General features: G+C 35.3%; 4 protein-coding genes and 1 long non-coding RNA gene across 5 annotated transcripts in view; 1 reads left to right on the plus strand and 4 right to left on the minus strand.

The window, feature by feature from the left end:
- The window catches only part of LOC136814452 (uncharacterized), a 792,139-nt gene that overhangs the window by 270,841 nt on the left and 503,821 nt on the right, over nucleotides 1-17,477 (minus strand). The gene's annotated exons all lie outside the window — the stretch shown is intronic.
- Nucleotides 670-4,953, minus strand: LOC136814401 (uncharacterized). Its single transcript, XM_067070941.1, has 3 exons — nucleotides 4,802-4,953; nucleotides 3,267-3,321; nucleotides 670-2,038 (listed from the first exon to the last, which is right to left on the minus strand). Exons 1-3 carry the CDS (start codon nucleotides 4,877-4,879, stop codon nucleotides 1,560-1,562), a joined length of 612 nt encoding a protein of 203 aa, XP_066927042.1. The 5' UTR covers nucleotides 4,880-4,953; the 3' UTR covers nucleotides 670-1,559.
- Nucleotides 7,272-7,821, plus strand: LOC136814479 (uncharacterized). The gene is made up of 2 exons (XM_067071033.1): nucleotides 7,272-7,464; nucleotides 7,724-7,821. Exons 1-2 carry the CDS (start codon nucleotides 7,272-7,274, stop codon nucleotides 7,819-7,821), a joined length of 291 nt encoding a protein of 96 aa, XP_066927134.1.
- On the minus strand, nucleotides 7,860-9,698 carry LOC136814312 (uncharacterized). The gene is made up of 3 exons (XR_010847618.1): nucleotides 9,504-9,698; nucleotides 8,850-8,904; nucleotides 7,860-8,519 (listed from the first exon to the last, which is right to left on the minus strand). It is a non-coding gene; the product is annotated as an uncharacterized lncRNA (long non-coding RNA).
- LOC136814405 (glutathione peroxidase-like) lies at nucleotides 10,632-17,424 on the minus strand. Its single transcript, XM_067070944.1, has 4 exons — nucleotides 17,188-17,424; nucleotides 16,761-16,900; nucleotides 16,061-16,210; nucleotides 10,632-11,728 (listed from the first exon to the last, which is right to left on the minus strand). Exons 1-4 carry the CDS (start codon nucleotides 17,348-17,350, stop codon nucleotides 11,471-11,473), a joined length of 711 nt encoding a protein of 236 aa, XP_066927045.1. The 5' UTR covers nucleotides 17,351-17,424; the 3' UTR covers nucleotides 10,632-11,470.

The following is a 17,477-nucleotide window of genomic DNA, read 5'->3' on the forward strand; positions in this document are numbered from 1 at the left end:
CGTAATATTGACGTCATCTTTGGATTGTCATGTTTATTTTTGAAAGGGTTACATTGATCATTCAGTTGCATTTGAGCTTTACAAGGTGCAAGTGTAAAGTGAGCTATAACGAAGAAAAAAAAGACCGCAAGAAAATAATAAGCATTGGAAAAAGCTTTGATAATATCCCTTATGACTAAGTTTTTTGGAAATTGCAGTGTTTTCCAGCAAAGTAATCTGTATATTAGTTACCATTTTAGTATATACTAGACGGTTCCCGTCATCGCAAACGCAGGACGTACCCGTCACCTCACCCACCTAGTATCCCCCCCCCCCCCGGGGGCCAGGAACGATTGGAAAAAATAACTAAATCTTAAAACTAAACATAAAACTCTTTTTGACCGTGGCATAACGAGTTTTTCCTGTTTAATAGAAAAGACTTCCGAAAAAGGACCCTCCTCTCTAATTCGATCTTCCAGGGACCAAAAATTGTATTCGAAATAGAGAAAGATTAGAATCACAGAAAGTAATTTAAACCACTTTTCATCTGAGGGGGCCAATATTTTAGTTTGAATTAGAGAAAGATTCGAAAAAAAAAAGTTCGGTTTATAGAGTTGACTGTATATGTAATGTTGGACAGAAAATCTATTTCAAACTGTAGCAAAAAAATTAGAGTTTTTCCTAGAAATATTCCTTAAAATATTAAAGTGCTTTACACTCAAAACTATCTTTTCAACGATATACCATTTTATTAGAATTAAAACGTACCTTACTTAAGTGGAAAAATTTTCGCGTGGGCACAATTTCGCCTCTTTTTCACCCAGTTTCTTTCATTTTCCTAGAGGTTTTGGCCAAAATATGAATCTTAAATATTTATGGCCAAAATTCGGGAAAATTAGTTCATGTGAAATTTAATCCACTTAAGGTAGTAAAGCAAGAAATACAAAATATAATGCAACAAACAGGTAGGTAAAAGTTATCGGATATAAAAAATATTTTACGAGTTCCGAGATTTTTCCGTACAATACTATATATACAATAAAATGTACGGATAATCCGGAACGAGTGAAATATTTTTTATCGGCGATCCAAAAAAAACTGCAATCTGATTGGTTAAAATGCACTTTTTGTGTTGGAAAAAGGCGCAGGGCACTTTTGTAGCAAAGTGATGTTAGATTGCTGATACCGCTACAACGCAACAACATCATTTCGTCAATTTATATTTTGTACATGTAAAATACAAGATATATTGAACTCTTTTTACCCAATCAGATTGCAGATATTTTTTGGATCGCCGATAAAACAGATATAACCATCATTAAAATTAAATGTAAATCAGTTTCAAAATAAATGATCTGTCCCAATAGAAGCAATGACGCCGAAATTGAAGCTCTTTAAACCACTCCCTACAAACACACCCTTCTCACAGATACGATAAGATTTTTTCAGCCGATGGGGTTAAGAATAACGCACTGGAACTCGATGGGATTGATATTCCCGTGTTTTTTAAGGCTGGAGATTTGAATTCAATTGAGAAGGGGGGGGGTGTTTTAAACGCAAGAGCGCTGAAACTAGAAATTTCAGAAAAAGTTAGTATGCTTTAAATCATAAATTTCCACATCACTCGCTTCATTCCACGGCGAAGAGAGATAAAACTTCACGCCATAAAATTGTCTGGCTTTTCCATTTGCCACAGAGTGAATTTCAACACCATTCACTAAAACAAAGAAACGATAATTGCCACCGCTCACATAGCGTTGTTTGATTTCTAGATGGTATCTTTGACCAATAGTAAGCGGTTCTTCCCAGGTGAAAATATAGTTTAAATCGTCATTTAGACTTGTACATATGACCAATTTGATTTTCCCCAAATCGTTCCTCAAGTGCAGAAGGGGTGTACGATCTCCGTGGTTCACCAAATTTTCACCAATACTTAATTGAGCGAAAGTCGTATATATTGCCGTCTGAGGATTCAGAATTTTGATATCCAAACTCAAGGACCATTCAGTTGAAAGTCGACCGATGGTAGTGACCAATTCACCTCTTTTTGGTTTGATTGCTAATGGAAAAGAAAATTGTTGTATATAGTAGGGGGTCAAGCCTGGGGTTCCGTGACATCTTTTCTACGACCTAACCATTTTTAGTCTATTCCAAAGAACATTATATTACAAGATATTTTTGAGAGAGAGGACGCGGATTAGGCCCGGGTAAAATTTTTATGACCAGAATAGTGACGTCATAGGCAAAATCGCAAGGTAAAATAAGGGCAGAGAAATAGCTGATTTAAAAGTCAGAATAAACAAAAATGATTGGTACCATCTGATAAAGCATGAAATTCTGAAGAAAAAATTGTATTACAACAACTCTCTGACCAACAAACAAAGGAATACAGCCGGAATACGCACAAAATAGCCCAGATTCACGCATTCACGCAGTCAAAAAGTGGATTTCACGTTCAGGCAAGTTTTTTCAATTCACGCATTCACGCATTTATTTTTCGATTTTCTCGCATTCACGCAACCGAAAATGCCCATTCACGCAAACCGCTGGGGGGGCCCAGTTATGGCATGTCTCAAAAACCTGAAAATTAAGATAATCTTTGAAGACCATTAGCCGGCAGAAAATGAGCAAACCAATGATTTACTACGAAGGATACCATGATGAAGCTTCCCTGTAGGGGTGTTACCTAATTGTTTACGCCCTCATTTTCACGAAAAACCGCAAAAAGCAAAAAATGCTGACGTCAGCAAAACTTGTTTTTCAAATAACTCCAGTTTGGCTAAAGGTAGAAACATGAAATTTGGACTCAAGTTGCACATCATCAAAAGGATCATTTTGCGAGAAAAAAAAAATTAGAAATTTTCCGATTTTTTGTAAAATTTCGTATTTTGCTGATTTCTGCTGAGACAGCAAAATTTTGACAAACCTTGCATGGCAAACGATAGCCCTTGGCCCAATAATCATGAATATATATATATTTGGTATAATACCAGGGGTTATCAAAGTAAATTTTTCAGAAATTGAGCTAGAATGCTAAGTAACCCCAGCCCTGACCCGAAAATTTGGGTTACTTATAAAGAAAATGTGTATTATCATTAGTTTCACCCCCGAACAGAAAAAGCTCCCCCCCCCCCCTAGTACAAATAAAGTTAAGATGGCCCAAAACTCAAAAAATTCAGTCAGCCAAAGTCTTCAAAAATTTTGGATGTTCTCATAAAAAAAAACGCGTATTTTTGCTGAGCAAAAGAAGTCTCATTTTTGAAGAATCATATTTGAAAATCACTTACGTCCTCTGATGTAAATTTGAGGTTGAGTTCCGTGATTGTTTGGAGGTATTTCGTTCTGAAAAATGATGAATTATGTAACATGAAATTTAACCCTTTCAGTCCCAACACTGTAGTTTTTGATAAACAAAACAAGAATAAAGTGAGCGATGAGAATTGGTTATCAAAGAAGAGGCCGATCTAAAGCCAATTCATTTATTCCAATATCCATTTCTCTTCAAACAGGGGGGGGGATCCAAAATTGTAACTGGTCCAAGTTGACACACGTACACGTTTTTTTATAAGAACATCCAAAAAGTCTACAGATGTTCTTAACTTTTTGAGTTTCAAGCCTAAAAATGTTCTTAACATATTCTTATTTTCCCTATTTTCTATGCATTTTTGTCCATTCCCCTAAGAAATTGGCTGTTTTTGAGTCCGTGAAGCCTTAGCATTTTGGCCATCGAAGCCTTATTTTCTTATATAGTTTGCTCTTATAAAAAACATGTATTGGGCTCTTCCAGAAAATGTTTGTACACCCCAGGTGGAGGATATATTGTCCACGGAGTAGCGCAAAATCATCAAATTTGCCTTGTCCGGGGGGTAAATTTGCTCTGTCCAGGGGTAATTTGGGTTTTCCGGGGGTCAAAAGTCACTTTGTCCGGGGGGTAAATCACTGAAAGTTATTATATCTTCCACCCCCATATACAATTTTTTTGGAAGAGCCCATTGAATAGCGAAATCACAGTAGCATTGGGACTAAATGTGTTACCTCATGCTCCAATAAAAAAAACAATTTCATCTACTGGAAGAAAAGCTCAACTTTCTTTCTTCCTAGTCAGGCCAAGCCAATTTAATTTGTTGTTTTACGGGCCAAGCTTTCCAAAAAGAGGGTCGGTCGGCGAAAAAATAAAAATAAAAGTAGCATTCCACCTTTAAAATCTCCTAAAAACCGCACTCGTCGCAGCAAAAACTATTAAATCATGAAAAAAATGTGAAATAAAAAAGGCTTAATACAGTGGGGGTGTACGGTTTTTCGGAATAGCAGAAAAGTTCCTTTTTTCTCCGGAATTTCGGAAATCAGACAAAATTCCTTCAGTATTTCGGAATTCTGAAATTGTTTCGATATCGGAAACCCATGAAATTTTTCTTCAAAATTTCGGTATTACAAAGTTTTTATCCCCTTTTTTCGGAATTCATACATGAAAAATCAAATTTGATGAAAAATTTGTCAGAACGAGGAAAGATACCCAAAAAAATTGGTATCGGAATTGCAAGCATTTTTTTACGGAATTTCGGAAATTTTGGCAAAATTATTCGGTATTTCGGAAATCGCAAACCCCGATACAATGAAAATTGAACATAAAATTCTCAAAACTTCGTTAAAATTACCCACATTCTGAAAAGTTGGCAGTCTTGTAATGCAATGAAAATATACTAACAAAATCAATTGTTTTCATTTCGATTTTTAAAATTTCAGGGTCGTTCGGGCCCGTAAAACAACTAATTAAATTGGTCTCGTTTCAGATAGAAAATCTGGTTTTCAAAAAAAAACTTACAAAATTTGACTCAGCGGATGTATCAGCAACAGCAGCGGTTATTATGGAGAAGACGAAAATAATTTTGCTGGCCATCATCAGCACTATCGTTCTCCTTCATAGTTTTGTCACATCAAATTATATGAAGGATACACATTATACTCATCTTAGATACAATGGGCTCTTCCAGTTAAAGTCCGTTATAGGGGGGTGGACGACAGCGGAATTCCGAGGCAAAATGTTTTTTTGAAATTCCTGGGTTTCCAATACAAAAGCAATTGAAACTCCTGGATTTCCGATACAAAATCAATTTTTTGGTGGAAAAATCTGGAATTTCCGATACCTTTTTCAAAACTTTGACAAATTATGTGGAATTTCCAAGGGTTGAAATAAAAAATTGAGCAGAATTTCCGAAGCACTTTGATAAAATTGACTGGATTTCCGAGTGCTTTTTTTATCTGAAAATTCCCGTCATCCACCCCCTATATCAAATTTTTTCTGGAAGAGCCCAGTTCAATAATATTTTTTCGTTTGAAAATATTATACAATCATAAGTTTGTGAAGATGATGAAAAATAATTTTATTTTCGACCACCATTTCAATACAATTGATATTCAATTGACCAATTGATAACTTATAAATACAATATTGAATCAGAAATTTATGAGATAGATTCAGTAGAAAGAATTGAATTGACATTGTCAGCTTCTCTACGTTGCATTATTTAACTTTCACCTTTTTTTTCTGGCTTTTCTGCACAAAATTTCTAAAAAATGTTTTTTCACTGTTTAGACATATATTTTTATATTACAAATTATATACAAATTTTACCTCATAAATACTTCCAAGATGTTTGAAAAGAAAAGAAAATCTATGTAAAAAAGTTTTTGAAGTTTTTTGCCACTAAATAACGGTGGTAAAAAAGTGCTTGGACATCCATTGAAATAAGTAAAATTTCTATCAGCTTGAGCTTAATAGCTGCTGCTGCCAGAGTGTGTTCAGAAAAAGTGCAGTATTTTTTTCAAGTAAAATTTTCAAATATATGTTAAAGAGCTTCAACAATATATAATATACTGTCTTCATCTTCCTTGTTATTGAAAAAGGGTAACAAGGGGTGACAGGGGTAACACAGGCGACACGGGGTTAATACAGGGTAACAGGTTGAAAATGGTGGCTCTGGGGGATCTAAAAAGGTGATCTGTGGCGTTACCTGCCATTTTCTTGACAAAGTGACACTATTTTTTGATAAAAATATTGACACCTGTAAGCTTTATTAGACCAAATATTTTAATTGTACCGAATGAGATGCCTTTAATATAAATAGATAAAATTTGTAAAGGAGGCAAACACTGGGAAGGGTAGTTTTAGAGATTAAATTCTCATCAATTATTCTATTGTCATTATGTTGACAAAATGACTTATTTTTTGCAAAATAGTGATCGGATGGTCAAATATAAAGCCTCTTTGATCAATTCCAGCAAAGGTTTTGTCACTTACCCCCGGAGGGGGGGGGGTACTAGGGCAAAATGGGTTACGGGGATGCGCCGCTAGACAGGGTACCTTTTTTAACCTCAACGAGTCCCAGATAGGGTCGCAAAAACACCAAAAAATCAGTCCCTCGTAGGGTGCCTGTTTTGAAAAATTTGGGGAAAAAGTAGGAATTTCATAGTCACACGTAGGGTCCATTTTTCGAACCCACTTTTTTTTCTTCACAAAATTGAGTTCGTTGAAAATTCAATTTGAAATTTGAAGTTTTTTGCCATCAAATAACGGTGGTAAAAAAGTGCTTGGAAAATACCCCCTTAGACATCCATTGAAATAAGTAAAATCGCTCAGCTTGAGCTTAATAGCTGCTGCTGCAGAGTGTGTTCATAAAAAGTGCAGTATTTTTTCAAATAAATTTTTCGAAAATACGTTGAAGAACTTAAACAATATGTGGGGATATTAATCCCTCTTGAAATCCCAATGGGAATAAAAATTTTATAGTTCCAAGGTTAAAAAATCTAGTGGGGATGGTTTTGGAGTGTAATTTTTAGACATTGATTTTCGAGTGTAAATGAAAGATGAAATCAAAGTCAATTTCTCAGTGGGGCTGAAATTCCAGGGTATTTTCCCACCGGGACTAAATTTTCCAGTGGGGCTGGGGTCCTAATGGGTCTGTGACACAGGGGTGTAATATATACTGTCTTCATCCTCCTTGCTACTTAAGTGGTTTTATATTTACTGTAGGTGAAACAGGTTTGAGCTTTACTCTTCAATTTTTCACCCCTCAGAGCCACCATTTTCAACCTGCCAACTTGTTACACTGTGTTACCCCTGTTACCCCTTGAATACCCTGTGTTACCCCTTGAATACCCTGTGTTACCCTCATGTTATCCTGTGTTACCCTGTGTTACCCTGCGTTACCCTCATATTACTCTCCTGTGTTATCCTCATGTTACCCTGTGTTACCCTCATGTTACCCTGAGTACTGTGTTACTGTGTTAGCCTAATGTTACCCTGTGTTATATCCTCATGTTACCCTGTGTTATTGTCATGTTACCATGTGTTATCCTCATGTTACCCTGTGTTATCCTCATGTTACCCTGTGTTATCCTCATGTTACCCTGTGTTATCCTCATGTTACCCTGTGTTTTCCTCATGTTACCCTGTGTTATCCTCATGTTACCCTGTGTTACCCTCATGTTACCCTGTGTTATATCCTCATGTTACCCTGTGTTATTCTCATGTTACCATGTGTTATCCTCATGTTACCCTGTGTACCCTGTTATCCATGTTACCCTGTGTTATCCTCATGTTACCCTGTGTTTATCCTGTTACCATGTGTTATCCTATGTTACCTGTGTTATCATCATGTTACCCTGTGTTATTCTCATGTTACCATGTGTTATCCTCATGTTACCCTGTATTACCCTCATGTTACCCTGTGTTATCCTCATGTTACCCTCATGTTACCCTGTGTTATATCCTCATGTTACCCTGTGTTATTCTCATGTTACCATGTGTTATCCTCATGTTACCCTGTGTTATTCTCATGTTAACCTGTGTTATCATCATGTTACTCTGTGTTATCCTCATGTTACCTTGTGTTATCCTCATGTTACCCTGTATTACCCTCATGTTACACTTTTTAGTAACAACGCTTCATCTTGGTGAAAAAGTAAAAGTCGTATCAAAGACGATTTCTCTATAACGAAAGAATTTGTAATCCAAATCATTTTTTCCAATTTCCAAAACATACCAGGCTGTTGGAAAAAAATTCACAAGAAGTTAGTATGCTTTAAATTATAAACTTCAACATCACTCGCCTCATACCAAGGTGAAGAAAAAAAGAATTTCACGTCATAAAATTGTCTGGCTTTTTTGTTCACTTTTGAATGCACTTCAAAACCATTCACTAAAACAATAAACCGGTATTTGCCACCACTCAAATAGCGTTGTCTGATATCTACATTGTATATCTTGCCGATTGTAAGTGGTTTTTCCCAAGTGAAAACGTGGTTGTCATCGTCATCAATATGGGTACATACAACCAGTGTAATATTACCAGTATTGTATTTCAAATGTACAAGAGGGGTTCGATCCCCAAAAGTCCCAATATTATCATTAATGCTTAAATGAGCTATACTTGTCCAATATTCTATGGGTGCTTTCAAAAGTTTGAAATCCAAACTCAAGGACCATTCTGTTGAAAGTCGGTCAATGGTAGTAATGAGGGCACCCTTTCTTGGTTTGATAGCTAAGAAAGAGAGTAAAGAAAATAGTCAAGGAGCTGGTTCTTGGTAGTGCGGTTCAAAGTGCAATTAAATTGATTGCAGACTTAATTGTTATTGTACATTAAAGGAAATGATACCCGGGGGGGGGGTACTAGGGTTGGCTGATGAGGGGTATGTGCGGATGGGACCTCCAAAAACCGAGCCTTAGAGAGACTTTTTTGAATTTTTTTTTTCGATTTTTGAAAAATTCCCTACCCTTAGAGTAACTTTTTTACAATTTTTTAACGTGCAACGAAAATTATAAGGGAATCTGTTTCAAAACAGGTGTGTTTGCTAACCTCAAAATCACTTACGTCCTTCGATGTAAATTTGAGGTTGGATTCCGTGGTTGTTTGGTGGTATTTCATTCTGTAAAATGATGAATAAAACATTTCGATATATATGGATATGAAATTAGTTTCATAAAAAACAAAGTTTTCACGTTTTTCACGTAGGTGGAAAAATTAAAAAGAAAAATATTTTTGTTAAAACTTCGCTAGAACTTAATTTTGTAGAAGAGACTATTTGAGGATTATTCCTAATTTGGAGATTTTGGCGATTGTTTGACATGTTTTGGAACGTTTTTCCATTTCGCAGACGAAGATGATGCCCGGAGGGGGACACTGACCTTGACAGCCGACGGGGACCCTGCCAGATATGAAAGTTTGGTAAATTTGGGACCCTGTCGGAACGAAAAATCTAAAAAAAATTCCCATCTTCAACCTGAAAAGTAGCAAAAAATGACGAAATGTAGACAAAGGATTGAAAGATTTTCTTATTTCCGTCCCGAAAATTGTCCAAACCAAAAGTCGACCCTGTCAGATACAAATCTTGAAAATTAGTACATTTGGGACCCTGCCAAAAAACCTGATCAGCGGCAAGTCTACATAAAAACCATCAAAATCCATAAAATCTTAAGCAATTGAAGTAAAGCCTCTGATAATAAATTCAATATTTCAAAAACCTACCGTAGTCAGACACGAAGAGCTCACTCTTAAAAATGACGCTACGAAGCATATTCTTGTCATCCACATCATTCTATCATAAACCAGCATTAAACAACTTCATTGTTCTTCTTCTTCGTTATTCAAAGAAATTGAGATATTCTCAAACTACGAAGATGCAATGATTTTATATTTTGTCTTTATAATGTATTGACGAAAAATGTTTAATGTTTAATAAATAATTAGCCTCAAGATTCAATCTACACGCTTTTTTATTATAAGAATACACTTTATAAGAATGTCCATGATGAAAATAGCCAAAAAATTAAGAATAATGCTAAGAATATCACCATCATGGAATTTTGAGACGTATGTACTAAATGTTAAATCTAGTCTGAATTAGGATCCTAACCTAAGAATGCTATAAGAATATTTTAGGATAATTTTCCCAAAAAAAGTTAAGAATATCCATGATGACAAATGGATTTACACCATTCTTACAAAAAAAAACGTGTACCGATTGGAAGGCAATCAGGCAATGAATTTGAATTTATGATACGAAAGGAAGGATCGAATATTTCATATCTATCATTCGAATGGCCTTTAAAAAGTCTGAGCTTTCCTATCTTCCTTACATTTTGAATTTTCAAAAAAAGAAATACTTTTTTCACACATTTATTTTGAGAAAATTCAATAGTTTTTTTAACAGAAGATTATTTTGGGCTTGAGCAATTTAAAAAATATTTTCATAGTTATCATTTTCACAAATCAATATTACTTTAATGACCAACGAAAAGAGAAAGTTCTCATTATTACAAGGTTCACATAAGGTCCAGAGGTATTCTTCACAGAGGCATTTCCAGGATCTGTCCAAACCTTTTCAAGACAGGGCGATGGGTGGGAGAGGGTAATCACCAGGGGGTGGTAATAAGGTGGTATAATTAGGGTAATCATGATAATTAAAATTTAATGGTAGCTAGGAAAAGCGGTCGAAAAAAACTCAGTATGTAACAATTCGTAAAGTAATTTTCAATCATTTTGCTGATGGTCCCCAATCGAAAGAATGATAGATAATGGTATTTTATATATTACTTGTCATTTCAGTTTGGGAAGTCATTTTGCTCCCCTACACGAGTAAAAAAAGACAAATCCTTCAAATTCATAATTCTTGTCTTTTCCAAATCGTACTCAAAATATACCAATTCTTTTCAGTAAAAAATTCTGTAAAAATGCACAAATACAAAATTTTCAAAGATAAAAAAATCAGCATAAAAAGGTACAACTATATCCGATAGAAGAAATGCTACAAAAAATTGTAATTGGATTTCCTATCATCATGCGAAAAATAGTTTCAAAGAAAATAATATCAAAAATTTGAAATATAATAGAATGTAATATTTTCTCTTTTAAAATAAAAGTTTATCATGTCTGTTAAATACGTTCGAATATTTTGACTGTTACGTCTCCTTTTAAAGTTTTTATCAAAATACAGAAAGTTTTCTTATTTGAAAAACAAATTGGAAACAGTAGGCTTACTTTATACTCTCCCAATAAAAATTTCGAAATTCTCTGTTAATTAAAAAATCATTTATTAATTCATGTTTGGAATGTGAATTAAAGAGTTCTTCAAAAAGCAGAAATCACCCGTGGGCGCCAGGGCGTAGCACAAGTCTAAGTCATTGAATTTCAAGCCCGACGGGCTAGAGGCGAAACTCCTGTATGGGAAATGAAACCACTTATTTCCCATCCAGGACGTCCGTGCGTAGTTTTTACACAAACACCGGATTGAAACTAAAATATATCGCTAGATTTCAAAAAATGTAGTCCTCCAAAACAAAGGAACCACTAGATACAATCCGTCGGCATGATTACGGCGCGTTCTCTGCGCGTTTTAGATGGGAAATAAGTGGCTTCAATTTCTCTTGCCTGAGAAGGGTTAAAATTTCGCTTCTAGCCCTTCGGGCCTGAAACTCAATGGTCTAAGTATGTACCTATTTCCATAGATTTTGAACCTTATTGACATAATAGTCCGCATTCGATTCAGATTGGCATTCTTGAATTGCTGCTTCTATATGTTTTTCAATGGTTACATAAGTTGTATTAGGTTCAGCGTAACGATACAAAGGCTGTCCCTTATGATCAACCAAGAACTTCTCGAAATTCCAGTGGATATCATACGTGCGTATGGGTCGCCATGAAACAGCCATTGGAAAATCAGCAATCACGTTGTTCGGACGTGGACATTGACCCTGAAAAAGTGAAAAACAGTCTACTTTACTTCATTGTAAATGTGAGGCTCCAATGAGACAAGGTATCACTAAATTTGTATTCCTTCAATGCTCTAAACTTATTTGTGTTGGTATGGAAATACATCTCAATCATATTCATATTCATTACAAGAATAATTTAACGTATCTCCTACACTGACCTTTATATATCCCTAGACCAAGCTATGACCAAGACCAAGCTATGGCTATTGGCACCCGTAAAGAAGCCATTGCAGTGTTAAAAATTAACGTCTAGCGGCGCTACATCATCAAAAGTTTCCGAGGGAAAGTAGATCTAGCGCTCTCGATGCATTTACACCGCTATTGAGTAGTGCCGCCATTAGGGTACTTTTCAAAAAACTCTTTTTAATTGGCCCGGATTGGTCTAGACTAGAGTCTACTTTTGGCTGAACTTTGCTTTTTGATAATTTTTTATGACGCTGAGTCCAGTGAAGTAGACTAGGAGCGCTTGGCGAGGTCGCCATTTTGAAAAAAATGTTAAAAATCCAAATAACAATAAAACTACTTGGAGTTGAAAGATATAATCAACAAGCAACATGCTGAATGGACCTACCTGATGATGAAAGTTAGTTAGCAATGCGAAAAGAAAAATGAAAAAAATCGGTCAGAAAATATAGCATTTAGCGAAAATACACAACACAATAAATTCATCATTGATTGTTGATGGGGGGGGGGGGAGAGAAGGGTTGTAGGGAAAAAATAAATAGGAAGTTCTGGTCGCAAAAATCAGTTTTATTGACAATTGAATCATGCTTGATGGTGAGCATTGTTATCAATAATGTTTTTGTGTGAAAAACATAGAAATACAAGGAAAAAATCCAATGAAAATCTGCAAAAACGGCGATTTTCAGCAACCGGAAAAATTTTTTTCTCAAAAATCGAACTCGGCCATTTTTTGAGCATTGCTAATACGCATCTTTCTGCAAAAAATCAGAAAAAACTAAAAATGAAAATTCGAAAAAAAGTCAAAAAACCGGTTTTCCGGCATATTTCCGGCATTTTCGGCCGGAAAAAAATGTTTTTCGAAAATCGGGCTCCGTCACACTTTAGGTATTGTCATATTGCATCAGTGTGAAAATTTCATAAAAATATATAAAGTACAGCTCGAGAAATTCAAGAAATACTGTCTTTCCGGCGAAAAAAGGTTGTTCCGGCGACTTTTAAAATAGTTCCGGCTTCAAAAATCAATCTTATTGAAAATTGAAACATGCTTGATGGTGGGCATTGCTATTGATAATGTTTTTGAATGAAAAAACAACCAATTATATGGAAAAGTCTAATGAAAATCTAGAAAAAACGGCGATTTCCGGCATATTTCAGGCATTTTCAGCCGGAAAAATTTTTTTCTTAAAAATCGGACTCGGCCATGTTTTGGGCATTGTTAATACGCATCTTTGAGCAAAAAATCAGAAAAAACTAATGATGAAATCTCGAGAAAATGCCGAAAAACCAGTTTTTCCGGCATATTTCCGGCATTTTCGGCCGGAAATGAATTTTTTTTCGAAAATCGGGCTCCGTCACAATTTAGGTATTGACATTTTGCATCAGTGTGCAAAATTTCATGAAAAAATATAAAGTACAGCTCAAGAAATTTAAGAAATACCGTTTTTTTTCCGGCGAAAATCGGCTGTTCCGGCGATTTTTAGAAAGTTCCGGCTTCAAAAATCTATTTTAATGAAAATTGAAACATGCTTGATGGTGGGCATTGCTATTGATATAATCTTTTTTTTTGAATGAAAAAACAACCAATTATATGGAAAAGTCCAATGAAAATCCAGAAAAACGGCGATTTCCGGCGTATTTCCGGCATTTTCGGCCGGAAAAAATTTTTTCTCAAAAATCGGACTAGACCATGTTATGGGCATTATTAATACGCATCTTTGAGCAAAAAATCAGAAAAAACTGATGATGAAATCTCGAGAAAATGCCGAAAAACCAGTTTTTCCGGCATATTTCCGCCATTTTCGGCCGGAAAAATTTTTTTTTCGAAAATCGGGCTCCGTCACATTTTGGGCATTGCCATTTTGCATCATTGTGCAAAAAATTAGAAAAAACTAATGAGCCGATCCCGAGAAAAGCTGGCAACAGACGAACGAACGAACGGACGAACGAACGAACGAACGGACAAGGGTTAATTTAAAGGACTACCTTAGGTAGGTCCAAAAATGAGAAACAAACATCAATAACAGATTCGCAATCCCTTATTCTCAAATAAAAACATTGCTTCATACTGTTTTTACCTTCCAAAAACAACAAAAATCTGGCGGACTGTTTTACAGTCCGCCTTAGCAAAAGCATAATACCATATACTACCGGGCCACTTAATCGCGCCATCCAGTCTATAAAAAAAGCTTTAAGTGGACCCCGGGCTAGGATTGGTCCAGGGTATATAAAGGTCAGTGATCTCCTACCATTTGCTAACACAGTATTCGTAAACAAAAGGTAGAATTTTTTTTTCATTTCCCGCACCACTTTAGCATAAATTTTGAGAAAATCTTTTTTTATTCTGTTTGGTCAGTCAGGAGAGCTTACAAAATATTATCATTTCCAGCTGATTGTGTAATAGAAAATAGAATTGTAAAATCTAACTAATAGTAAGGGGCCAAGTCTCCGGTCCCGTGGCAATTTTTATAGGACTAAACGAAACCTGTTCCATTTCAAAGTTTATTATAGTTCTATATAATTATAATTTTTTGAGAAGAGTCAAATTTATAAGGTCCGGAAAATTTTTTTGTGACCAAAATAGTAATGCCATAGGCAAAACTGCAAGAGAAAATAAGGGGTAGAGAAATAGTTTATTTTCAAAAGTCAAAATAAACTAAAATGATTGGTACCATCTGATAGAGCATGAAATTCTGAGCAAAGAATTGTATTACAACAACTCTCTGACTAAAACACACAAAGAAATACAGCTGCTTTAAGATCAACTAATTTTGTCAGCTCTAATGTGATTTTGACGTCAAATCTTGTCTTGATCGTGCTGACGTCGGTATGTTTTTGACCTGCTCATAATTTCCAGGAGAAAAGCTTTTTAGAATTTAGGAAACAGCCAAGGTATTTCAAGCCTGGGAATGTCTTTGAAAATACTACAGGATCCTGGCGCAGAATTTTATTGACTGTTGACTGTTGACTGTTGACTGATATCACGTGATACTAATTTTTGGTTTAAATGTGCGAATCTGATTGACTACCTATCGACGGAAATTTAAAGGGACATTAAAGTAGTAAAATGTAAACATTGCGCGAACCAAGTGTCATTAAAGAGAACAATTTAAATAACGTGTCCAAAACAAACTTGTAAAACAATTGAACAATTAATATTAGCTATATTTGGTTTGATTTTTTATTTTGACATGTGACATTTGTTTTGATTTTGTATCCGCTGCATACAGTTTGTTTACTAATTTCGCAAGTACTGTTATATCCCTTTAACAAATTCAAACTGGGTCATAAAATATTATACTATCAATGAGCAGCTTCTGATGGGATATCTGTTTGGGTGGTGTTTGTCTTGGTTAGAGAGTATGGATCTCCAGACTACCACACTTGTGGTTTCTAGAATTGTTGTGTCACAAACTCGACACTGTCCCCTAAAAAGTCACCTTTATGGTTGAGTTGGTAGATTAATTGATAGCAACACAAAGATGAATTCGAATCTCGCTATTTTAAAGACAAAATATAAAATCTCGCTCTAGTCCTCTGTTTAGATTTAAGTTGTTGCATAATAAATTTATTGGTACCATAATAATTGATGGCCAGAGTTTTGATTTACGTAACATAAAACCTTGAGAACTTATCCAAATATTGCTTAATGCCATCTAGTACAAATAAACAGTTTGACACAAAATAAACAACATGCTCGATAAGACGTGTATGTATCTTATTACAGACGTTCGAAATTGACATTTGAATGAAATTAAGTGTAGTTGGCAGTTATACACGTGACCCTGTTATACAGGACAGATTTTTATTTAGGTCATTGAAAAAAACTCCAAAACGAGTCAGTTGGAAGATTCTACATCAGGAATGATAGCACAATTTTACGCGATTTTAAAACTTTTTGCTAGCTGGTTTTGTTTGTGTTATTTTTAAAGTTTTAGGAAAATGTTTGACCTCCCCAAACTATCGACAACTCTCCATCGATCATTTTCTAATCATGTGATCAGAACACATGAGCGAAAAGAATTTCGACCTCAAATTTCAAAACGGCCCGAACCGACCCGAATTTCACACCAATTTTCTTTATTGAATCGGTTTTTGCCGAGAGCACTTCAACAACATATAAAACATTACCTTTAACATGGTAAAGATAGGGTCTTCTTTAGCTCCGTTCACCTCAATTTTGTTAAACATATCAAAATTTGGAATGAAGCCATTACCAGGGCGAACATAACGCAAAAGGTTGGGAATCTCTGCATTTGATCCTGGTTCTTGGTTGTAAAACTAAAGTAACAAAAAGATCACAAAACAATGGTTAATTAACGATTAAAACTTTAAACCTGTCAAAAGAAAAAACAGCAGGGCCGAGCACTTTGCATTGAGGAAATGCATGGTCGGCTATGTGAAAGTGTTTATTCCATTTATGTCTGTAGAATATGGTCGTCAAAAATGGTTGAATTGATGTCATCGTTTTTGTATTTTTCTCACTTTCTTTAGATAGTGAAAAGGATCCTTTGGAATAATGTTGTTTTTGCGAGAAGAAATTTCAAGTGCTACCGTCAATGCAACCTGAATTCAGGACAAGATGGAGTTTTTACAAGCTCTTATTTGATTTGGTTGGTCGTTAACCAAGCAATTTTGTTACTTTTTCTAAAGAACGCGTCATTTTTATTACTTCGAATGACCAATTATCAGAGTATAAAACCCCATCTCTGACGAATTCTAGAATTAAGCTTCCCCCGACAAAATTACATGCTTGCTAGACCTGAAGATTTACAATGTCGTTGAATCCAAAATGAAAATCATAATTTGTAATACAAGGGAAAACGTTTACCTGGCCACAAGGGAAGCCAAGTACTTTAAGAGAACATTGGCTATTTCCACCATACTTCTCTTGGAGTGCATTTAAGTAATGATAGGTCATGTTGGTTAACCCTCAGAAAGATGCCAAGTTGGCAGCAATTGTCACGTGACCTAAAAAAAGAACAACAGTTAAGCCTTTTGATTCCAGAGTCATCAACTTATGATTGAGTGAGCAAGTTTTAGGTATGAACCATGACAGCGTTGGAAAGCTGTTCCCTCTGTTTCACAGGTACAGCAATTCAGTAGAATTCTTTTTTTCTTGAAATTCAAATAGTCAGAAGTTTAGATCTTGAGATCGGACGAAATGCCGTTTCACAAGGTGTGCGAAAACAGGAAAAAATAAAAATGGATACAAGACGTCAGATGATAGTTCAACACAAAAATATTGAAAATCCTACCTGCATAATCATTAAAATCTTTCTCTTCTCCGTTCAATAAAGTGCTCTTGTATTCAAAAAGACTCTTGGTAGGTGCTGTTGAGCTACACGGTGAAAACAATCCATCACCGGAAAACACGGTCGTTACAGCACATAATAGAACAACTTTCGACAAGAACTCCATGATGATGGCCTCTTTCTTCTTGTCTAGATTTTCCACTTATGAATTCGAAATAAGGGAGTCGTATTGATTTTATAATGATTGATATTTTTGCATCTGCCCGTTCATGCAACAATGTTAAGAGCTCTCA

The sequence above is a fragment of the Clytia hemisphaerica genome, unplaced genomic scaffold (genome assembly GCF_902728285.1).
Source record: "Clytia hemisphaerica strain Z4C2 unplaced genomic scaffold, Clytia hemisphaerica genome assembly, whole genome shotgun sequence".
In the NCBI taxonomy this organism is placed as follows: Eukaryota; Metazoa; Cnidaria; class Hydrozoa; order Leptothecata; family Clytiidae; genus Clytia; species Clytia hemisphaerica.